This window comes from Oncorhynchus mykiss, chromosome 11 (genome assembly GCF_057628025.1).
Source record: "Oncorhynchus mykiss isolate SJ-2025 chromosome 11, ASM5762802v1, whole genome shotgun sequence".
Lineage (NCBI taxonomy): Eukaryota > Metazoa > Chordata > Actinopteri > Salmoniformes > Salmonidae > Oncorhynchus > Oncorhynchus mykiss.
Genome location: NC_143032.1, coordinates 23,961,225 through 23,986,584, shown reverse-complemented (window position 1 = coordinate 23,986,584; position 25,360 = coordinate 23,961,225). Strand labels below are relative to the sequence as shown.

The following is a 25,360-nucleotide window of genomic DNA, read 5'->3' as shown; positions in this document are numbered from 1 at the left end:
TTTCATGCATTCATGCTTTTTATTCATCATGTGGACACTGGACTACTTTAGTAGTAATGGAATCCATTGATTACACCAGCCTGGTTTCATAGACTAGACATAGTCAACGTAAATCCAGGACACTCAAATTAATATGATATGGTATGTTTGGTAAGGTTACATGAGGCAAAAACGAAGGAGGGTGGTGGGTCGGGGTGGATAGGTGGGAATGTTGCGTCTTCCGATCTCATCACGGACAACTTGAGCGTTTAGGCTAATTAGCTATTTTGAAACGTACTACTTTTTGCAACTACTTAGCATGTTAGCTAACCCTTTGCCTAGTTAACGTAAGCTACTTAACGAATGTTAGGGTTAGCCACATCAAACTGGAATTTGTGACATATCATACTTAAATCGCAATTTCGTGACATATTGTACAAATTGCAATTCGTAACATATCATATGAATTGTTAAAACATAATGGATGATGGACATCCACAAAGAAATACATACCTTACCACACCTAACATATCATACTAAATGGAGGGAGACAGATTTACATTTATCATGTTACATCTACCCGAGTCCAGGTTGATTGGACACACTATAACTTAGACAGCAGATCATCTTCAGTTAGCTACAGCAGAAGCAGCATCTGTAAGACAGAAAAACAATCCACGGGTGGGTGAGGACACAGGCAGTGTTTTTTTCAGTCAAGTTTAGAGGGTATAGGTCTGGTATTCACGCGAAGGCGTGTTACAGAGCAGAGCACTATTATAAGACTTTTCAAAGGCACTGTACGTCTGAGCCGACATGCACAGCGTTTACCATGAACGCGATCTCTGCGAACGTCAGGGAAAATGCCTTTGAAAGGCAAATTGTCGCCTGTATTGTACGCTGCCCTAGGAAACGCTTAGGATTGAATCCTGGCCTAGATCTGTCAGTCAGGGCTACCCCACCTCTCTTTTACTCCAGTGAGTCAGTATTGACAGAGTGGCGTATGGACTCCTTCAGCTGAAAAACAGTAAAGAGATGTGACAACATGTCAATATCAAGTCAATAATGTAAAGCAATACGCAGGCAAAACATTTTTGTATTTTCATCCAGTAAACCTGAAACTACATTTTGATATGTGGTTGTGTATGTACCAGGGGTCAAAGGTCCCTTACTCTCTGGATGAAACCCACAATGTCCAGTTTGTCTGGCTTGGTGCCTGTAGAACCATGTTTTAGCCTCTGGCCCATAGAACTGGAATCTGGCAGAGCTGATCTGGACTCCAAATCCCAGGTGGCCTGCGATGAGGGGCGTGGCCTGGACATGTCCGTCAAAGGCAGCCAGGGCAGCAGGCAGCACTGAGTGGCCATGCTCCTGGAGGAGGCAGAACCAGGGGTGGATGTGGTCGTAGGGATCAGGGGCAGGAGCCTTAGCTGGGTGTAGAGGTGAGATTGTTCATCGAGTAGTCTGTGCATCTTCTATGGAACCGAACAACATCACAATTCACTATCAGTTCTCAGATATTTGTTTTGATGCCCATTTATGCTGTCGTCCATGGCTTTGAAATGCTTATTCCTTTGGATATTGATCCCGATCTCTAGTTTCTATCAAATGTAGTACACAATAACACATTTTTACTAACTGCTGTAATAGAAGGAAAGTGTAAAGGGAGTTATAGTTCTGAGGCAAAGTAGAAAAACGTAGCCAATGTTTTCATTTCTCATCAATATAAGCCACAGTAAGGGGTGTGTCTGTGTAACCTACCATTTTGAAGCTGTCGTCATAGCGATGAACCAGGTCAGTGAGCTGCAGTTCCAACTCTCCTGCTTCCTGTTTCACAGCTTTCCTCAGCTCCAAGATGTCTCGCACTTCCTCTCTGAGACAGGACACAGGGGTAGGGACACAGAGGACACAAAAAGGTGACACCATAGTATGTCAAATCGAAATCATTAGCCAACAAAACAGGGTTGAGTTCAGTCACATGTCAATTAAGTCATGACATGGAACTGACTCCAACCCTGCAGCATAAACACTAAAAACATCCGTCTCAAACTGTCCTCGTTATACCCAAGCCTGCTCAATGCTCACTCTAAATGAGATGATATGGGTGAGGTGAAGTAGCCTAAAGCGTCCGCTAGAGGGGGTATTATCTACCTGTCAGTGTCAGAGAGTGAGCTGTACACCGAGGCCTGGTCTTCTGACAGCTGTTCCTCGATGTCTGTCAGGACACAGCGGAACTTCCTCATACAGTGCATCATCCCCTCCAGCTCATCCAGTGAATACTGCACAGAGGATTATACAGAATAATATCATGAGAGAGGATAGAGACAACACAACGTCAGGAATACTGTACAGTGAATCAGCGCACAAGGGAGGAAAGGTCTGTTTTTGCCTATCAGCGAAATTGCAGTGGCAGTGAGTGGTTAGCTCAAAGAGGTTGATTATTAAGCCAATTAGAACAACCAAATGGACTCAATACAAATATGAAGGCCATAGATGTTTAACTCAGATGAACGCCATAGTGTAGATGTTCTGTTCTCAGAAGTATCAAATTCAGCTGTTCACAAAGATAGATTACAGTAGCCTACTCAACACATCATTTCCATCAGAGCACAATGGTGGTCACCTTCATAAAACCGGCATTACGTGAGAGACAGAAAGGGGTCTACTAAAGACTCAAGTAGCAACCCCAATCCTATTGACCATTCTTGGTGAATAGGACCTTTCATATAGTGTTCTTTCATTAGAAGTGAGCTGTGCTTGAGGCCACTAAAGAGCCAGAGAGAGAGAGAGTGGTGAACTTCCTCCTCTACTGCTGCTCATCACGCAAAACAGGCATTCACATGCAAATTACCACTGCTGCATATGAAACCAAACCACCGTCTTTAGAAGGGCCAATAAAGATTCTAACATGCAAAGAGGATTTGTTCATCATGTCAACAGGAAAAACACATGTGATGTGCCTCAATGCCTCCTCATCTAATATTCTATAAATATACAGATAAGGAATTAAATAACTTTTAATGATCGGATGTAGCCATAGAAAAGGGCACTTTTGTTGCAGACATTTTGATGAGTGAGGCTGCATTATCATTTAGTCTTTTTTTCCAGATATAATCCTGTGTGAATCAATTTAAGGTTTGCCAAGAGCGAGTAACTGAATTGTGTGTGTTACTTACAGGGAAAGCTGAAACGGAGGACGGTTTGAGGCGATTGTTCTGAGAACAGCAGCGACAGCGGTTATCACAGGAGCAGCAGCAGGAAAGCCCAGAGAACAGGGCTCGTTCCCACCGTCTATCCTCATCCCCCACTTCTTCCCCCACTTCCTCCTGCCACAGCCCAGTGTCCAAGGAGGTGGACTTCATCTGGAAACTTCCGGATCTTCGTGAACCGTCGCGAGACAGCCACCGATTGGACGATGACATGGAGGGGGAGGGGCAGGGGGACGGGAGGGATATTGTCTCAGGTGTCATGTCTGCCTTTCCCATGGCAACCGCAGTGTTTCTGTGTTCTGCAAGGTGGGAGACATCAGCATCTGACCACGCCTTCCTGGAGAAGGAGTTCCGCCTCTGCCGGAGCGTCAGGTCAGTCAGGGGTAGGGGCTCGAAGGAAGGACCGAGCGGGGAGGGGGTGTGGGGGACAGCACCTCTCCGGAGGGCAGAGTGGGAGACAGAGGGCAGGGAGGAGGGCATCTGGACAGACACAGATCGACCTGACCTGAAAGCACCACTGTGGGGGACGAGTGGGGTTGGGGCTTGAGATGGCGCTACGGTTAAGGAATGGGCTGATGGTGAGTTTGGAATTGAGGATGGGATTGGTGTTGTGGTTAGGGCTGATAGAGAATGGTTTGGGATTGGGGAATGGGATTGTGTTGGAGATGAGCTGGATGCTGCCAGAAAAGCTGAGGCTGGAGGTTGGTGTGGACATGAGGCTGGGGACGGAGATGGTGGTGGGGAATAGGCTGGGGATGGAAGTGACACTTGCTCTGAAGGTGAGGTTAAAGCTGGGCCTGGAGGTAGGTCTGTTGATGGGTTTGTTGGTTGATTTAGTGGTGGAACAGGCTCTTGGACAACCAAGCTTGAGGATCCCTCTGAAATCTCTGAGCCACCCGTTTCCCAGTGCACTGGGGGGGGAGAGGAGGCAGAGGGAGGCTCTGCTGGGGGGAGAGAGGAGGCAGAGAGAGGTTCTGCTGCGGGGAGAGAGGAGGCAGGGCTTAGCACTGCTGAGAGGTTAGGGTCAGATCCTAATAGAGGATCTTCAGAGGACCGGTCCTGACAAACAGATCCAGTCTCAGAGCCTTGATCTACCACCTCAGGAACAGCGATAGGACCCAACACTGGACCTTCCAAACCAGAACTAATCTGTACTTCCATCTTCATCTCCATCTCTTCCTTCATCTGCACCAGAGCCACCGAGTCCATCAGAGAGCCTTCATGTGACCCATAACAATCGGTGTCCTGATCACCAACAGCCTCTGTTCCTGTCTGAACATTACCACTTTGTTCCGCTATGGCCTTTTCCTCTCCTTCTATTGGAACAGCTTCCTCTGATTCCAGAGTAAAGTGTTCTGTTTCTCTATCTGTTTTCATGATAATAATAACGTGCCGTAACGGAGAGTCTGGCTTATGACAAGGTGCACAGCAGGCCGAAGAGAATCCATCTTCCTCAGTGACAGTGTTTTCCATTAGGCTTGGCCTGGCTCCAAACGCAGAGTTAGTCATCTCCAAGGCATCAGAGAGGAGGGAGTGGGGTGTGGGGAAATCCTGGTGTCTGGGTGTCTCCTCTGTAGGGCTTGTTGTCTCTGGTCTGTATAGAGGAGACTCGGGTCTTGGGTGGCACGTGGAGAGGGAAGGAGGGGAAGGGTCCAGGGAAGTGGATGGGGGGGACGAGGGGGGTGAAGCTCCTTTTACAGTGATCTGGCTGTCAGTGCTGCCTCCAGATATTCCCGACAAAGCCTTAAACAACAACCAAACACTGTCAGTTTAAATTAATGAATGACCTCTTAAATTGTGCACCATGAAAGACAGAATATCAATTCAATAATATATTTTAATATTTTGGGCTGGTGAAGTATATAAGTTAGTCGCAATAACTTAAAGTAAGTTTAAGTAAGTCAGTAGAACTAACTAAAAGTAACACGCCTAGATTGTTGCACTTCTAGAATGTTCTCCGTGTAACCTTCATGAGCTCGGGTCCAGGTGAGGGATGCTGGGTAAAGGACGGGATGAAGGGCTCTTCCAGGAAACCACTGCTGTCAGACTGGCAGCTGTTAGTCCTCATCACACACACTGCTACAGAGAGAAGGGGGAAGGGAGTAGAGAGAGGGGAGAGAGGGACAGAAAGAAAGAGTTCATGGAAAATGACATCACTTTAATCATATCCTTCAATCAGACTCATCATCTGAAGTATAAAGGAGAACTAAGACTCAAGGCAATAAACAGAACTTCACCTTTGCCTGGTGAATCAACTAAAAGGTATGACAATTTGCTTATTCAGTTAGCTACTCACTGAATTTCAGAAAAACATTTTAAAAGGTTATCCTTTTTAGATAAAACTACACTAAATATATTCACGTCACCAAATAACTGATTAAAACATGCGGTTTTGCAATAAACAGGTCTACAGTAGCCTCAACAGCACCCTGGTGTAGCCGGAGGACAGCTATTTTTCATCCTCCTCTGGGCACATTGACTTCAATACAAAACCTAGGAGGCTCATGGTTCTCACACCCTTCCAAATACTTACACAGTAATTATAACGACTTCCGGAGGACGTCCTCCAGCCTATGAGAGCTCTTGTAGTATGAACTAACATCTTGTCCATTCAATCAAAGGATCAGATAGTGAGTCTAGTACTGAAAGCATAAGCTACAGCTAAGTGTGGTGAGTAGGTGACTCAAAGAGAGAGAAAGACCATAGCTAATTTCTTCAAATTAAGGAGAAGCAGCACAGAGAGAGAGAGAACTACAGTGGCTTGCGAAAGTATTCACCCACCTTGGCCCTTTTTCTATTTTGTAGACTTACAACCTGGAATTAAAATAAATGTTTTGGGGGGGGTTGTATCAAAGTCAATACTTTGTAGAGCCACCGTTTGCAGCAATTACAGCTGCAAGTCTCTTGGGTTATGTCTGTATAAGCTTGGCACATCTAGACACTGGTATTTTTTCCTATTCTTCAAGGCAAAAATAAATGCTTCCCCTAAAACCACTCGAGTGTTGCTTTAGCAGTATGCTTAGGGTAATTGTCCTGCTGAAAGGTGAACCTCCGTCCATCTCAAATCTCTGGAAGACAAATAGGTTTCCCTCAAGAATTTCCCTGTATTTAGTGCAATCCATCATTCCAGTCCCTGCCGATGAAAAACATCCCCTCAGCATGATGCTGCCACCACAATTCACTGTGGGGATGGTGTCTCGGGTTGATGTGAGGTGTTGGGTTTGCGCCAGACACAGCATTTTCCTTGATGGCCAAAAAGCTACATTTTAGTCTCATCTGACCAGAGTAACTTCTTCTATATTGTTGGAGAGTCTCCCACATGCCTTTTAGCAAACACCAAATGTGTTCACTTATTTTTTTTCTTTAAGGAATGGATTTTTTCTGACCACTCTTCCGCAAAGCCCAGCTCTGTGGAGTGTACGGCTTAAAAGTAGTCCTTCGGACAGATACTCCAATCTCTGCTGTGAAGCTTTGCAGCTCCTTCAGGGTTATCTTTGATCTCTTGGTTGCCTCTGATTAACTCCCTCCTTGCCTGGTCTGTGAGTTTGTGGGTGGCCCGCTCTTGGCAGGTTTGTTGTGGTGCCATATTCTTTACATTTTTTAATAATGGATTTAATGATGCTCCGTGGGATGTTCAAAGTTGATGATATTTTTTTTTTATAACCCAACCCTGATCTGTACTTCTCCACAACTTTGTCCCTGACCTGTTTGGAGAGCTCATTGGTCTTCATGGTGCTGCTTGCTTAGTGGTGTTGCATACTCTGGGGCCTTTCAGAACAGGTGTTTATATACTGAGATCATGTGACAGATCACGTGACACTTAAAGTCCACCTGTGTGCAATCTAACTAGTTATGTGACTTATGCAGGTAATTGTTTGCACCAAATCTCATTTAGGGGCTTCATAGCAAAGGGGGTGAAAACATATGCACGTACCACTTTCCTGTTTTTTTTTATTTCACTTCACCAATTTGGACTATTTTGTATGTCCATTACATGAAATCCAAATAAACATCTATTTAAATTACAGGTTGTAATGCAACAAAATAGGAAAAACACCAATGGGGATGAATACTTTAGCAAGGCACTGTATATTTCATGGTATATTTTTCTCTTCTTTGTTTACCTTCCACTTACTTAGCTAATGCAGCTTATTTAGCTTACTCAACAACCTGACTCAGAGGAATGCTGTTTATGTTAGCTAGCTGGCTAAGGCTATCAAACACAAACTCTTCCAAGTCAAGGTAAGCTTTCACTTTTATAAATGTATTGCCACCAGGGGGCCACCGCACCGGTGTAACTGCTAAACTACTTGCTGTACTGCATGGCTGTACTGCATGATTGTACACATGAATTGGACCTGGATTTTTACAACAGTTTTACAACTGTTTGGACTAATGACTACACCCCAGTTTAGCTATTTCCAGACAAAAGTGTGCAAGGCCATATTGAATGTGCAACTGCTTGTCACCTTGATTACTCCAATTTGTCTCTCAACCGGTGCATATTATAAACTTTAATTTGTAGGCTAGGTTGTTGCAACCTCATGATGGGTATAGGGAACATTTGAGTATTTAATTTAACCTTTATTTAACTAGGCAAGTCAGTTAAGAACAAATTCTTATTTAAAATGACGGCCTACTCCGGCCAAATCCAGACGACGCTGGGCCAGTTGAGAGCCGCCCGATGGGACTCCCAATCACGGCCGGATGTGATACAGCCTGGAGTACCAGGTAGTAGCCTAAACCTATCGATGTTACATTGAGCTGGGTAAATGGAATATGAATGACAGTCATCCAATATCCTGTAATAGAAATAAGGCCATGCTCAAAAAAATTACATCTCCCTGATGTTAAACGGCACCAACCGCCACTGCCTGTTGGTATCGTGTTTTAAAACCCCTTATGAAAATGATGGCAGTCTAATTGCTACAGTATATTTGCATTTCTTCACCATAGGAGATTGTTCCATGCTGAAGGTAGAGAAAACTGGCATCGGAGTCAGGGCCAACAGAGTTTAAAAATAAACCTAGACATTGGATAAAGAGAGCTTTTATCTGGTCGAGAGAGAGAATTGTGTTTACAAAGCTAGAGGACTGTTTTAGTAGGTTACTTTTTAACACTTAACAGCAAGGCAGGGGAATACTTTCCATGTCATTAGCGCTCTTTGAAATATACACTAATGAAAGACAAGCTACTGTCTAAGATCTTCGTTGTAAACCTCGCATAAACCACTGACAAGAACTATAGAAACCAGGAAAAGGGACTGAAGGAATGTGAGTGTTAAAACAGTGGTGCCCATACCTGTGGTGTCAGATGCTCCCATGTAGCTCCCAGAAATACTGCCCTCATCAAAGCTCTGGATCTGACATGAAAGAAAACACAAATAATATAGCTCAATATACATATGTAGTACAACTACAGTTACACCGTTTAATCTGGAAGATGAAGCAATATAATGCAAGAGGTAATTCAAGACATTTCAGCATATTATACCCCTTTCCACAAACGTTGAACCACCAGTATTTTTTAACCTGAAGTGACACTTTGACATTTACCTCCTCCATCTCAAAGGACTCCCTGGCCTCCCCAGGACTTTTCTTTCTGGTTGGAATACCACTGGAGATCAGGGGTTGATACTCCTTCCCCACCTCGAGCCTGAGCGCACCCTCCTGGGGGACCGAGTGGGGCTCTGGTGCTTCCGAGGCTAGGCCTTGCTCCTCTACCAGTGGGGTCAGACATATACTCTCAGCCAGGCCCTGTCTGGCTCGTTTCAGCGGGGTCCGCCTGTCAGGGGGGCCGGCCAGGGGCTGCTGTAAGTGGGCTACGGGACTGTGGGGAGTTGGGTTTGTGTCCTGGGAGTCCTGGGTCTGGATTTGGGTCTGGCTGAGGGTTTTTCTGGAGACCCGGCGGAGCAGCATGCCCATCCTCTTCCTCTTCTCCCTGGCCTCGGCTGAAGCTAAAGCTGGAACTCCGCTCTCGGAGAGGGAGTCTGTAGACGCACCACCGACCAGGGATGAGAACGCAGTGGTAACCTGCTGCAGCACCTCCAACTGCCTGAACCTATCTGTGAGTGAGTGAGTGAGTGAAGGAGATTGTTAACATTTATCTGTGGTTGACAGATGCAAAGTTGGCAAACCAGCTAACCATGTTATCATTCTTATAGGACCGTCTCCGTCAGGTGGAATAAATGCACAGTGTTCTCACCAGAGACAGAGAGGACACTGGAAATACAACAGTTTCAACACATAAAGCACAAAAAGAATCCCATGACCATGTTCATGCCAGTAGTTGCCAAGGTTCCTGGAGGTAGAACATGTATGTGGCTAGCTTAAACATCATATGACAGCACATGACATAACTACAGTACAGTATTTGTCAAGTGTATAAGACATAACTACAGTATGTTTTCAGTGTTTTAAGAGCATATGACAGAATGTCTGAGTAGTACATTTACAGTGTAACATCACTTACTGCTGACATCAGGGTTCTCTATGTCCATGCGGTTCTTCTGGGCATCCAGGAACACCTGGATGTTGATTCCCCGGGCGCTGGACTGGTTGTTGATGAAGCGGGCTGGGATCCGTCCAGAGATGTCAGGCTCGTCACAGCCGAAGCCCAGATCTAGTAGGACCTCCTCTGGGTCATCACTCCACAGATTCAGCACATCCATTACACTGGGATAACACACAAATGCACACACTCATATAAATACACATGTGCTTGCAGACACAAACACACACGCAGGCAGGCATGCAAACGCACACACACACACAGGCATGCACTCACGGAGGGATGCACACTTTCTGTAAACGTACATCACCTCACGGAAGTTATCGCATCGTATGTTGCAATTGCAATCCAGCCTCAGATCCTCACCCCTTCTATTAGGATAAATACTGGTTAACAAAAGAGAGCCTGGAGTTGGCGACATGACTAACCTGAGTGGAGCCGACTGTGCTGAGAAGGCTGAGGTCAAGCTGTTCCACCTGGTGAGAACTGGGCTGGACCTGGAACCCCTGGACCATGACGGAGACACAGACATAATCATAGAAGGACAACCGTCTCTGAATCTAGACTCATTTCTTAGGTATGTGTTCCTTTAGCCATTTATTCTTCCAAAGGTGAAGACATGATAGAACACCGCTGCAAACAGTCTCCGATTCTCGTGTCTCCATACAAGCTAGCCACTCATCCTTCTACAGACAAAGACATGATAGAACGCTTTTCTGCATAATACTACAATGCACCATAACAGAATGGAACAATAATCTGTATTGACACTGGTCTCCAAAATCACACTGCTCGCACTGTCATCTCCACACACAAATTCCTTCATCTAAACCCTGTTTAGAGTTGTCTCTACTGTGCACTACGCAACAATAATCTCATATTATTCTCCTCCTCGTCGTGTCATATCTATGTCTATGTCATCACTCTTGTTTCATGCAAACCATCCCTTCATCCATGTCTGCGTCCCAAATGGCACCCTATTCCCGACATAGTGCCCTATGGGCCCTGGTCAAAAGCAGTGCACTGTATAGGGAATAGGGTGTCATTCGGGATGATTCCCATCTGTTTCTGTGAAGGTCAGGTGAGTCTCTTATATTTGCATGGTAAATAGGAGTCACTGGCAGGTGGGCATGTGTCATGTGAACATTATCCATAACTTATGACAACATCTGTCAATCAAGCCAGCTCCCTTCACTACCAGTCAGTTAATGACAAGTGACTGAAAATTAGCCCTGGGTGAGGGTGTTCAGAGTTTAAACATATTTTATTTTGGATCACATCAATCTAACCTCACTTTGAGAGAAATGTTAGTATTTTTATGGGGTCAATAAAACATTTTAACCCATTTATGCATAGTAAGTTATCCATAGTAATCATATATGCAAGTTATATATTGGATAACATCACATCAAATGTGAGAGACACAAATTATTTATACATGGATGTGTAATCTCGCCGTGTATAGACCCTCGGTTGCAATTCATTTCAAAGCGCCAAAATTTTGACAGCAACCAGCCGACAGGACAGTAGAGAGGGAAAGTTCCTTACCTCAGAAATTCCTGGACGGTCCTCACTCCCTGTTTACCATATAAAGATGCTGAGGAAGAGAAAAAAATAACAAGTCATCTAGACCTGAAAGCAAACAAGGCTGAATATTTGGAATATCTTGCTATGACTGACAACGAGCTAGTTATCCACTGTGTCTCTGCTAGTCACAACTGCTAATTCAGCACATCCTGTCTCTGGGATGGCTCTGTTTAGTATCTATATTAGGCATTAGTGTTCTTTCAGTCAGTGTTTTCTCTTGGCTGTCCTCTCTACCTCTATTCAAGGTTGGGACTCCATTTTACCCTGGCATGGTGACAGGGACAAAGTGGTCTGTGCTGCCGGCCGAAGCTTTATTTTATTTCATTTACACGGAACCTTTTTTTGTCCAAGAACGTATCCAAGATTCCAACATCCAACTCTTATTTTCTGTCAGGTCTCGTTCTGCAAAGTTCTTCCATCTGAAGAGGAGTTCTAAAATGAGTGTTTGGAAAGTTGGTGATGATGCATGCCATTCCATTGGGTTCTGTTCCGAGCTGACTCCCTAAAGTGCCATGTCATTTGGTGTTACGTAACCAGGTCTCTTAAGGTGGTGCTTTTCAAGGCCAAGGGGTACTGAACTGTATATTCCCATCTAACATCGGAGTTTGGGGTAGCATTCTTTTCAGTTGACTTACCTTTCTGTTGAGTACACTGGCAGTTCCTTGGAGGAGATAGAGTAGTCTGTGGGGTGGTCAATCTTTCCTTACGGTTTGGGGCAGCAGTCCCTTTTGGTTGACTGGCCTTTCTAAGTAGCCAATCCCTTTAATATCTTGAGTAGCCGGTCCTGGGAGGAGATAGTGGACAGCCTTGACCAATCTCTCCTTGGGTCAGTGTCTGGAATTGACCCCCTGTCCTCTCTGTAAGGACAGGATCTCCCTGTGCTCTCTGTCTCTGAGGAGAATACAGTGGTTCATGCCAAATGTCCTTGGCTGTCCCTTCTAAGACATCCTGTCTCCTTCTGCTTCTCCACTTTCTTCTCTTCCTTTACTGTCTCACTCCAATTGTATTCGATTCTGAGGCCGGCCTAAGTGATGACTAAGAAAGGATACTGTGGAAGTAATGCTACTGTACATGGATACGGGGAATCACACGCGCGCACATACACACACAGCCCCCAGTAGGTGTCAGTGAGGACTGGTGAGCATCAGATCCTAGCTGTGTTTGTATAAGATTTGCTGTGGTGTTTGCCAAAGCTAAGCAGCGTGATTTTCCTTAGCCATGTTTAGGGTGAACTGCCTGGGAGGTGTGTATAGTCCAGACCTGGGCTCAAATACTAGTTAATCATTTCAAATACTTTATCCGTGCTTGATTGCACTTGCCTTTCTTAATGAACCAATAGAACAGTCCCAAACCCAGAACACAAGGCATTCCAGGCAGGCTAGAGCAAACGCTCAAAGTATTTTGAAGGTTTTCAACCACTATTTGAACCCAGGTCTGGTATGGTCTTCTCCCTGTCTCTCTGTGGCTTTCATCCTGGTCTTAACTGTCCCTCCCTCTGTCTACTGCTGGATGCTCAGCCCTGAGATTAGCAAGAAGTACAGACACCACCTCTCCTCTGCCAATATTATACCCCCTCGCCTAAATATACCAGCCCTCAGCAACATTTTTCTCATTGTGTACCCACTCTCAGACAGCTCAAATGTTCCTCTGAGCACACAGTGGATAAATCATTGTGATGGTTTAAAACCACATAACCTGTTTTTAACTTACTCCTCTGTCCTCGGCTCTACCTGGTGTTCATGTCACCCTAAAAACAACGACTACAAGATGAAAGATCTATTTACCTTCGACGCCCAACGCTAAGTCATCCTCACTGCTGGCGTTCCTCTTTAAAAGCCCTGTAATATTTTAAACATAAAAACAGAAGAGATTCAGAGAAAACACCAAAGTGTTTTTACTATACCATATATTACACTGAACAAAAATATAGTGTTGGTTCCATGAGCTGAAATAAAAGATCCCAGAAATGTTCCATTGCACAAAAAGCTTATTCTTCTAAAATGTTGGGCACAAATTTGTTTACATCCCTGTTAGTGAGCATTTCTCCTTTGCCAAGATAATCCATCCACCTGACAGGTGTGGCATATCAAGAAGCTGATTAAACAGCATGATTACACAGGTGCACCTCGTGCTGGGGACAATAAAAGGCCACTCTAAAATGTGCAGTTTTGTCACACAACACAATGCCACAGATGTCTCAAGTTTTGAGGTAGCGTGCAATTGTCCTGCTGACTACAGGAATGTCCATTTCTCTACCACAAGCCTCCTCCAATGTAATTTTAGAGATTTTGCAGTATGTCCAACTGGCCTCACAACCGCAGACCACGTGTAACCGCACCAGCCCAGGACCTCCACATCTGGCTTCTTCACCTGTGGGATCGTCTGAGAAAAGCCACCCGGAAACTGAGGAATATTTCTGTCTGTAATAAAGCCCTTTTGTGGGGAAAAAAAACGTTCTGAGTGGCTGGGCCTGGCTCCCCATTGGGTGGCTGTGACTGTGAAAATGACTGTGAAATAGAGATTAGACAGAGCACAAACACAGAACGAGATAACAAACATCACCGTCTGATTCTTGAAATACCAAGTCTGACAGAAGAGGCAGACTTGGTATTTCTGTACTCAGCTTCTAACAGATACAAATGACCTCAGAAGAAGAAAGTGATAAAGGAATCAACAACAGCAGTCTTGTTTTGTGTGACATAATAAACCAGTGATGGCTAAGACCAACAGTAAAGGACATTTAGTGGATGTTTAGGGGCTGGTTGGTTACAGCACAGAGTTATTGTCACACCCTGATCTGTTTCACCTGTCCTTGTGCTTGTCTCCACCCCCTCCAGGTGTCGCCCATCTTCCCACTTATCCCCTGTGTATTTATACCTGTGTTTTCTGTCTGTCTGTGCCAGTTCATCTTGTTTGCCAAGTCAACCAGTGGGTTGCCAAGTCTCTGGTTTTCGTGTTCTGACTCTGTGCCCATCTGCCTGACCATTCTGCTTGCAGCCCTGTACTGTTTTGGACTCTTGACCTGCCTTTTGCTGACCCCTTGGACTATAATAAATATCGGAACTCAAACCATCTGCCTCCCGTGTCTGCATCTGGGTCTCGCCTTGTGTCGTTATGGTTATAACAAGATGTCGTTCCCATGGCTTTCACGGTCCTAGTTTGCATGTCGTTTGAATCTATCTGCCTTGCCGAGTCTCTGCCTTTCTAGCTACACAACCTCTTCATTACCCAGAGATAACACCCATGTATGGTGAATATGACAATTCCAAGTTACGTATACAAATACATTTCCATATATCATCTCTGTTATACTAAGGCTTGATTTTTAACCTTTACATTACAGGATGAGTTGATTGGTTTTGTAATGACTTGTTGTGTATTGTCGTGTAACATTTCTTACACTCACATTTTCCAACAGTTTCAATCTAGCTCAACTGGTAGTATGTCATGCTCAAGTTTAAACTTGACTTAAATCCAAACATCTTTCAGTAACCACTGGTCTATGGCTAATATTGAATGTACTTCACGGTGTTAAGCTGAAGTGTCACCAAAATAACCACAATGAGCAACTACACTGTAGATAGAACTCCTACTGTACCAGCACTAACAACAAATGACTCATGAGAAATGACTCAAACATTTTTAGATGAACCTTCTTGGTATTAAACTTCAGTAAATCAAAGTAAATGTCTATGTGCCGTACCTGCTGCAGCTTCTCTGGTGTGGTCTGGTTTTGCATCCGCCCTGCAAGTAAACGTCAAGCGCTATTTAGGAGGGGTAGTCAGGAGGCTCACACCAACCCAAACAGCACACAAAGATGTGGGAAATAAACAGGCAAGGAGTGAGCTATGAAATCCCAATCAGTTATCTGCAAATGAACTCTGTTCAATAAACTCTATTATAAATACAACTCTATTCATTCAAAGTCCACTATGTAGACATTGGTGGAAATGAATTCTAGATATTTTCCATCAACAAAGCAAAACATCTGTCACATGTAAGTAGACTTCCTAATACTCACTCATGACTTCTAAGCCACTGCTGGACGTTGTTCTGTCTACAGATTCCTGTACAAAAGGCATGGAAACACACATGGAAACATTCATCAGTTTTTTTTATAGGATGTGAAATCATACCTGGGATGAGTACACTCTTAGAAAAAAAGGTTCCTTATCGAAGGGTTCTGTCGCTTGCTTCATATATGGAACCCCTAAAAGTTCTATACGGAACGCTTTTATAGGGTTCTTTGATCAGAATCCTAGAGGTTCTTCTTCACTGAACCAAAATGGTTCCATATAGAACCCTGCATGGTGCCTTTTATGAATTATGGCTATTCATAGCCTCGTGAAGTAGGGGTGCTGATAAATTAGGGGGTCGACAAAAAATATGCAGCACCCCCATCCCTAAACATTTTCCTGTGGCCATGTAGCAACTACTATTAATAAAAGAGTCATATTTTTAGCTATGAATATAATTTAATACACAGTTAAACAATGGACAAAAGAATAGCAGCATACTTTTTTAGAATTTATTGGCATTATATGCAAACATAGCTTGGAAATATGCACTGGTATATAGTTTACTTTTGTCATGTTCTTCTTATTTCTATTTCTTGTGTTTTTGTTCTACTTTACTTAATAACACTATATTGATATTGTTTGTTCTACTTTACTTAATAACACTATATTGATATTGTTTGTTCTACTTTACTTAATAACACTATATTGATATTGTTTGTTCTACTTTGTAGCACTATGTTGATATTGTTTGTTCTACTTTACTTAATAACACTATATTGATATTGTTTGTTCTACTTTACTTTATAGCACTATATTGATATTGTTTGTTCTACTCTACTTTATAGCACTATATTGATATTGTTTGTTCTACTTTGTAGCACTATGTTGATATTGTTGTTCTACTTTACTTAATAACACTATATTGATATTGTTTGTTCTACTTTACTTTATAGCACCATATTGATATTGTTTGTTCTACTTTACTTTATAGCACTATATTGATATTGTTTGTTCTACTTTACTTTATAGCACTATATTGATATTGTTTGTTCTACTTTACTTTATAGCACTATATTGATATTGTTTGTTCTACTTTACTTTATAGCACTATATTGATATTGTTTGTTCTACTTTACTTTATAGCACTATATTTATATTGTTTGTTCTACTTTACTTTATACATCTGTACAGAAAGCAGGCATTCCTGGTTTCTCTGGTTGCCTGGAACATACTAGTATGATTTGGCACCAGATCCAAACAGCTAAGAAGGACAAGAGAGACCTCTATGTCATCTTCCTCGACCTGGCCAATGCCTTTGGCTCAGTTCCCCATGAACTCCTATGGGAATCCTTCAACTTTTTCCACATACCAGAACCCATCACTACACTGGTAAAGGCCTATTTCCAAGACCTGCAATTGTGTTTCACAACACCTGACTTCACAACAACATGGCAGCGCTTGGAAGTAGGCATAATGGCAGGCTGTACAATTTCTCATCTGGCCTTCACTATGGCCATGGAAGTTATTATCAGGGCATCGAGACGGGTGGTCGGCGGTGAGAGAACTAAGGAAGGGCTCCATCTCCCACCTATCCGAGCATACATGGATGACATGACTACACTGACCACCACTGCAGCATGCACCAGGCGGCTACTTGCAAACTGCAGGATAACATCAAGTGGGCCCGGATGAAAATCAAGCCAAGCAAATCTCGAAGCATTTTCATAGTCAAGGGACAGCTTAAAGATGTGAGGTTCTGCATTGGAGATGACCCGATACCAACGGTGTCTGAGCAACCCATCAAGAGCCTGGGAAGATGGTACAACGAAAGCCTCCGGGATAAAGATCAAGTGCAGCAAGTAAGGCAGGACATCGCCGACGGTCTTGAGAACATCAACAAGACCCTACTGCCTGGGAGGCTCAAGCTTTGGTGCCTACAGTTTGGACTTCTCCCCCGGGTAATGTGGCCACTCACCGTCTATGAGGTCCCAATATCAACAGTGAAGAAGATGGAGCGAACCATTACCTCATACGTGAAGAAATGGCTGGGTGTCCCACGATGCTTGAGTAACATCGGCCTCTATGGCAAAGGGGTCCTTGAACTACCTCTTACAAGTCTAACGGAGGAGTACAAGTGCTCTAAAGTAAGACTTCAGATGACATTGAAGGACTCCAAAGACCAGACCATTAGCAAGGCTGCACCTCCCCTACAAACTGGACGGAAATGGACATCATCCAAGGCTGTGCAGCAAGCAACATCAGCCCTGAGACACCAAGACATTGTGGGGAATATCCAGCATGGAAGAGGAGGCTTTGACCTGGCAGCAAGCAAACCAACGTTCCATAAGGCAACAACATCTGAACGCAGGAAGCTGGTGGTCGAGGAGGTGCGCAGACAGGAGGAGACTGCAAGAAGTGCAAAGGCTGTCTCTCTTGCTAAACAAGGGCAATGGACGCAGTGGGAAGGCCTGGAGAGGAGAAAGATCAACTGGAGTGAGCTTTTGCAAATGGAGGCAAGCAACATCAGCTTCATCATAAGAGCTGTTTATGATGTGCTTCCATCACCAAAAAATCTACATCAATGGTATGGCGAGGACTCGACCTGCCCCCTCTGCCCAGCTCCAGCGACTCTCAGGCATATAATGACAGGTTGCAAGACCAGCCTCTCACAAGGCCGCTACACCTGGAGGCACAATCAGGTCCTCAAGAGCCTGGCTGCAGCACTTGAGACCAAGAGGAGTGCAACCAATTCATTACCTCCAAAAACAAGCAATCCCGTCAAAACAACAACATTCATCCGGGAGGGACAGAAAAAGCCCAAGTATCCACCTACAAAGCCAGAAACTGGACACCTAGCCATGGCCCGGGACTGGAAGATGCTTATCGATATTGGCCAGCAACTAATTTTTCCACCTGAGATTGCTTCTACCAACCTTAGGCCAGACATGGTACTCTGGTCCCCTTCGCGAAAGGCTGTGTACATCATAGAGCTCACAGTCCCGTGGGAAAACTCTGTTGAAGAGGCCTACGAGCGTAAGAAACTGCGTTACACAGAGTTGGCAGCAGACGCAACTCAGCGTGGCTGGAATGCAAAAGTCTGGCCAGTTGAAGTGGGATGCAGAGGATTCGTGGCTTCTTCCACCATCAGGTTGCTGAAAGAACTTGGAATCCATGGACAGGCTCTGCGGCAGACCGTCAGAGCAGTTTCTCAAGCAGCTGAAAGAGGCAGCCAGTGGATCTGGATCAAACGGAAGGACCCTTGCTGGGCTATAACTTCATGACCCCCCACCCCCACCTGAGAATCCAATTCAGATCTCTCCAACTTGAGGAGGGCATATGAGGTATGCGGTCAGCTGTAGGACTGGCTCAGGGAAGAGGACGCCCCTGCCTTGCATAGTCCCGTGGGACATCTTAATTGGGCATGGGACACAAGCTAAGGCTTGATCACCCTTTAGCTGGCCACCTTTGATGAGAGTGTTTAGTGATTAAAGGCCGAAACACCCACTGATTCGAAGGCACACTACTGAGGATGTGTCCCAAAATTGACATCTTAACCCAGTCTAAGAAATAAACCTCCCATGCCACTCTGTCAACATCACGGCAAATCTCATGCGAGTGCATTCCATCTATTGGCACAATGGACAGTTTTTAACATCTCGTCCCGTGTTTTATGATTCTATAGCACTATATTGATATTGTTTGTTCTACTTTACTTTATAGCACTATATTGATATTGTTTGTTCTACTTTACTTTATAGCACTATATTGATATTGTTTGTTCTACTTTACTTTATAGAACTATATTGATATTGTTTGTTCTACTTTACTTAATTGCACTATATTGATATTGTTCGTTCTACTTTGTAGCACTATATTGATATTGTTTGTTCTACTTTACTTTATAGCACTATATTGATATTGTTTGTTCTACTCTACTTTATAGCACTATATTGATATTGTTTGTTCTACTTTACTTTATAGCACTATATTGATATTGTTTGTTCTACTTTACTTTATAGCACTATATTGATATTGTTTGTTCTACTTTGTAGCACTATATTGATATTGTTTGTTCTACTTTACTTTATAGCACTATATTGATATTGTTTGTTCTACTTTACTTTATAGCACTATATTGATATTGTTTGTTCTACTTTACTTTATAGCACTATATTGATATTGTTTGTTCTACTTTACTTTATAGCACTATATTGATATTGTTTGTTGTACTTTACTTTATAGAACTATATTGATATTGTTCGTTCTACTTTACTTTATAGCACCATATTGATATTGTTTGTTCTACTTTACTTTATAGCACCATATTGATATTGTTTGTTCTACTCTACTTTATAGCACTATATTGATATTGTTTGCCACATTGTTGGGATAAAAGCTTGCAAGAAAGGAATTTCACTGTACTTGTGCCTGAGACATAAAAAACTTGAAACTTGGTGTCCAGGGAGGCATCTCTTTACTTAAATGATGGCCTATGTCAACAGTGACTGACTTTCCAGTACAATACAGTCCATTAGTTACAGCAAACAACAATGTGTCTTGGATGGAGAGCATGTTGTGTATTTTTTGAATTGTTTTTATTATTTGAAGGGACTTGCTCAAGGGCCCAATGGTGGGGGAATGCTTTGAGGATGTGAACCCAGTAGCCCTCCAGTTTTCAGAACCCGGCCCAGGATTTGAACCGGACACTTTTCGGCCACAGGTACCACTCCTCAGCCGCTGGGCCACTATTAAAGTACATGCAACTTTCACGTGTTCTACTGCAAACAGTCATAAACAAATCTCACAAGTATCAGGCATCACAAGCTCCCAACTACTATGTAATGGAGTACCACAGTATGAGTCATAATACTGATAAAACCTAGTGTTCAAACAGGGAAAGGTTCCAATTCTTTTTCCACCATTCATTTTTCCCATAGGGTTATTTAGAAACACTTAAAATAAGGGCTGTGTTTCATGTAGTCTTACCCTGGCCTGACGTTTAAATGACTGTGTAAATCTCTCTAGGACAAGGTGACTTTTATCAATATAATCCCTGTATTTACCCCCCCCCCCCAAAAAAAAAAAAAGAAAATATGGCTATCATAAAGAACTACAAATACCATGATGATCTGGACAAGACCGCCAAATAGAGGCAAAGGTAAGAATCTCTGGTTGAACTATTTAATTTTAGCTAAATGTAGTAATAAATAAATTGGCTACATTTGTTTAAATGGACAATTATGTGAACTCTCCATGCCAAGTTTTAATTTGACACAATACCTGTTAGCAAATGTGTCAGCTCGAGATGGCTTGCAGGGATTTGTAGTTTTGCATTATATCCAAGTTGATGCTAATTAGCCTTTTTGAATCTGAGAGTAAATAGAGCTCAATATATTGATGAAAGTCACCTTGTCCGAGAGAGATTTACATAGTTATCAAAACGTCCCGCCAGGGTAAACCTTAGAGAAACACAGCCCTTATTTTAAGTGTTTCTAAAATCCCCTATGGGAAAAATGAATGGTGGAAAAACGATTGGAACCATTTCCCTGTTTGACCTCTAGGTTTTATGGGTATCATGACATCTCCACTGTTGGGCTCTATCAACTCAACATTGACAATATCCCACCACTGGTTAGCCACTATTGGCTTAAATAGCCAAGTCTAACACAATATCTGCCAGTTAATTTCCAGCAATATTGCCCATCTGTGTGGTGCGTTCGTTTGTCTATCACTCTGTGTGTAGCCAGTTTATATGATAAGCGGTCTTGTGGGTCGACAGAAATACTTCCCCCAAAACCTTCTCAATTAAATGTTAACTGCAAAGTAGGCTTACCTGGCAGAAGTATATCATGAGTAAGTATATCATTTGTATCTATTATTTGTTATTTGCAAACTTTGCCATGAAACGAGCAGTAGCATTACAGAACCAGCACTAGACCGGCACAATAGATGCACATTCCTCACTTGCTAGATGCACAATTAAAGGGCCAGATGCGCAATTAAAGGGGAATTACTCTCAAAATCCAAATTTGTTCCAGACATTCTTCCAGACCTAAAGAAAAATGTATTATGTGATTTAAGCATTGACATGGACTTAGAACATCCAATTTCGTTGTTACTCTATGAACGATTGCAATTTTAAGATTGAAAAACAAAAAAATCTAAAACCAGGAAAAATGTAACTGAAAACATAATTTGGGAAAATATAAAACATTATTTGGGGGGGGAAATTTATTTTATTTTATAGGGCCCTCAGAGTTGAGGGCCCTCAGAGTTGTTTATGAACCATTATTTTACCAGGTATATTGGCAGAAAACATAGTGCACTACTTTCTCTTGTACACTAAGGACAGCAGGGAAGAGTTGCAAGGGTGAGGAGAAGAGAAGAATGTACCTCTTTGAAAGCTAGAAAAAAATGTGTAGCTTGCCAGGTTCATTTTTTGTAAGTAGCTCCCATGCTAGAAAAGGTTGGAGACCCCTGTTCTATATAGAACCCCTTTTTATCTAAGAGTGTATGCTTTTATTGAACACAGAATTTCTTTCCTCTTTCTTCCAGATAGCATTTAGTTTGCAACAGTACGGGTTTGTATGAACCTTGCTGTTTGCCACTCAGACCTCAACAACAATGTTAATAAAATATGAATTTGATCTTCCCCCACCAAAGAGAGCGGTGTCGGATGTCAGCTAGCCATTGTTCTGACCAGGTGAAATCATACAGCAACATCATTCATATAGATATAAATATCAATGCGAAATAGCTGAAACAAATGAAAAGTGAATGTTAGCTGTCATTTCAGAGTTTGATGTGACTGGGTTAGCTCTTGTTAGTGATTGTTTTCAAAAATTCCCATTCAACTCTGGGGTAGGGATAGAACCCTCTAGGTTCTTTGTCTTCACTGGTTGTACAAAACATTAGGAACACCTTCCAAATATTTTGCCCTCAAAACAGCCTCAATTTGTCTGGGCATGGACTCTACAAGGTGTCGAAAGCGTTCCACAGGGATGCTAGCCCATGTTGACCTCAATGTTTCCCACTGTTGTATCAAGTTGGCTGGTAGTGGATCTCTACTCAGAATAGCTCATTCCATTTCATCCCACACAAGCTCAATTGGATTGAGATCTGGTGACTGGGCAGGCCACTGCAGGAAGCTGAATTCACTGTCATGTTCGTGGAACCATTCCTGGACAATCCTAGGCTGCAGTGTGGCAGGCCCTGATCGCAAAGATACTATACTTTTATAAGAATTTTATGGCAAGTGTTATTGAATTACCTTATGTCTCACTCATTATGAAAATATATTTGTTTGTCATTTTGAAGCTGTAAAAGTGGTCTACTCTAATGTTGAGGTGATTCCATCTCCCTCATGAATTTATAGACTATAGGCTATATTACGATTCCTATCTAAGAGCCCTCCAAAAGATGTGGTTATGATCATGTATTTAGACTAATTCAACTAACTATTGTACTGTTTGGTTCTTCTTGAAATATTTGTCAGCCATCAAATAAATACTTTTTTTGTTTACCTTCAAATATTATTTGTTTTTTTGAGACATTTATTTGAATATCAAAGAAAATAGTTGCATTTTAGTTGAAACTCTATATAAAATATATTCGACTACATTTAGTATTTAAAAAGCTGGTATTTTCTGCCGAGGTCTGAGTCAAATACATAGATATAGAGATTCTAGACAGTTCCAAAAATGTAATCTACAGTCTCTAATATCGCACAGTTTTCTTAACAGTGTCATATTCCTCAAATTGAAAATCTGCAATCTACAGAACAATAGACTATAGGAAAGAGGTCTTACCAGCTCTGTCACTGCCATGTGACCGTTCTGGTGCTGACATAGGTACGTCATCCCTGTTACTCCACATGACTTTAGATGCCACCAAGTTGGCTCTCTTCTCTGTGGCCCCTTCAGCTGCCATCCTGGTGTCTCTCTCTTAAGATCAGAACCACACAACACCGTCCGTCAGTCAACCTGAAAATCCACTGCAACATGAGGCTCAAGCAAACACCACAGGATTGGGTTGCACCCAGGCATCCAGGCTACACTATCTACACTAGTAAACACACCAGTCATGGAAGAGATGCAAATGATGTCAAAACTTCAACAGCGAACACATCACAGCTCACCCCTGCTTCTCTGACACACACAGAAATATTGTTTCCTGCTGGCTTATTTAAATGCTTTCACCGTTTCCTGTCCCAGTGTTTATCGGTTACGAGCAGCTCCTGCCAAAGGGATGTGCTTTTTCAGGAACTCTATCTCAAGTTCAACCTCCCCCTTCTATTCCCAGCAGGAAGTAGAAGTCAATCAGTCCAACTGGATGGTCTATTTTCTGGCATAAGCTATAGGTGATAGTCAAAAGCCTCAGTCACTTCTATAGAAAAAAGAAAATCATATTATATGTATGTTATCAATTTATATGACAACTTCAATGATTTCCTTTTTATTGCATGGTTCAAATACCATATGGTGGTTTGTCTTACTGTAACTGGGTCAGTATTCTGGACACTGTGAACTGTAAACTGCATTGGCAAATACTTGATACATGAAACAGACTCATTTCAAGACATATTCCAGGAGGATTTGGGGCTTTTATAATGCCAGTCACTTCCACTTAAAGTAATTTATACTCCATGTGGATTATCATGTTTCAATACACTTTTTAAACATTTTAGTTACTAAGAGGAGATTATATTTGAAATCCAACACTTGCAAAAATGTCCAAAACACCGCTGACATTCATAACGTAGGCTAGACTCACATCCTTCAACCAAGACACATAAATTGGCTGACACAGTGTTGGCTAAGTCCCTACTATGGTTAACAGAATACTAAATATACCCTAGGTCTTCATAACGTTTATAGTACCTATAACAATGATAGCTCAATTTCATTCAAACTGTGACAGTCAACATAGATTAGTATAACGGTGAAGAACAAAACTGCACATCGTGGTTCATTGGAATGAAAGGACTCACCTTTGAATGAAAAGACTTACATGATGCATCCGTGGCCATCACTGCATTCAAACTCAGTGCACCCGATGACAACAGTCCCTGTTGTCCGCAGTTTGTACTTTGCATAATTGTATGCTATACATTACAAGCTACAGTTCAATTTGGTTTCTCAAATGAAAGTCACATGCAAATAGGAACTCGATTTAATCCTCGGTACATTTTCTGACAAGGCACATCTTAGGACCTACGTGACACTGAAAATCATTAAAGAGGAAATTGATATTTGCTGCATACTGGCCCGACAAGGAAAAACGAAGGCCTAGAATAAAACACCAAAGTGAACCCCTAGTTGGTTTCAGTGTGTTGGATTCAGTGTGTGTGCACAGCATATTATCCAGGTTTAAATCAACACTGACACTAACCAGGTTTCCATCCAACCTTTATAAGCGAGTAAAGTACATGTCAGATAAAAACTTTCATGACATGCCTGATAGAAACACAACATTTTTCTGTAAACTTTCCAAATGTTGATAAAACAAAATATACTAGACAAGGTGTGATCTTTTTGTGTCGGGTAAATTGAATTATCCGAGAAATGTAGGTGGAAACGCTTTTATGCGCAAATGTTGATATAATAACTTGGAGTCATGCCATGACATGTTGTGTGGTCCTCCCACTACGACTGGTCAGGAAAGCATGCAGTTTATTAGGCTACAGATTAAACAAATGATGATAAACGCCACAGGGTGGTGAAAGTGCAAGGTGATGAGCTTGATGCTCCTTTCCAATACATATCGAAGGTCTTATTCTGGTGACATGATCATCGATGCTTTGCTGCAGTTTGACAAATAAAAATAATATTTTTTTTAGAAGAAAGAAAATATGTATGTTATCAATTTATATGACAATTTCAATGATTTCCTTTTTATCGCATGGTTCAAATACCATATGGTGGTTTGTCTTACTGTAACTGGGTCAGTATTCAGGACACTACACAGTGTCCAGCCAACAGCAACCAGACACAGTAACTGGATAGCCAACGGCAACCAGACAGCAACCAGATGGCCAACAGCAACCAGACACAGTAACTG

General features: G+C 42.5%; 1 protein-coding gene across 8 annotated transcripts; it reads right to left on the bottom strand.

Annotated features, from left to right (window-relative positions):
- Positions 1–24,345, bottom strand: itprid1 (ITPR interacting domain containing 1). 8 transcript variants are annotated; one of them, XR_016484427.1, is made up of 16 exons: positions 23,110–24,345; positions 15,304–15,349; positions 14,986–15,026; positions 13,067–13,120; positions 11,244–11,292; positions 10,124–10,201; positions 9,657–9,859; positions 8,741–9,249; positions 8,487–8,547; positions 5,152–5,264; positions 3,153–4,928; positions 2,128–2,255; positions 1,738–1,849; positions 1,128–1,451; positions 939–993; positions 1–634 (listed from the first exon to the last, which is right to left on the bottom strand). XR_016484427.1 is itself a non-coding variant. In XM_021620548.3 (16 exons), the coding sequence occupies exons 1-15, from the start codon at positions 23,228–23,230 to the stop codon at positions 946–948; spliced, it is 3,642 nt and encodes a 1,213-aa protein (XP_021476223.3). In that variant the 5' UTR covers positions 23,231–24,345; the 3' UTR covers positions 1–634; positions 939–945. The 8 variants fall into 8 exon arrangements, 6 of the variants coding, with proteins under 6 accessions (XP_021476223.3, XP_021476224.3, XP_036791108.2 ...); XM_021620548.3 differs by having other exon boundaries at positions 1,149–1,451; XM_021620549.3 differs by having other exon boundaries at positions 1–993.
- Positions 24,346–25,360: the final 1,015 nt, after the last annotated feature.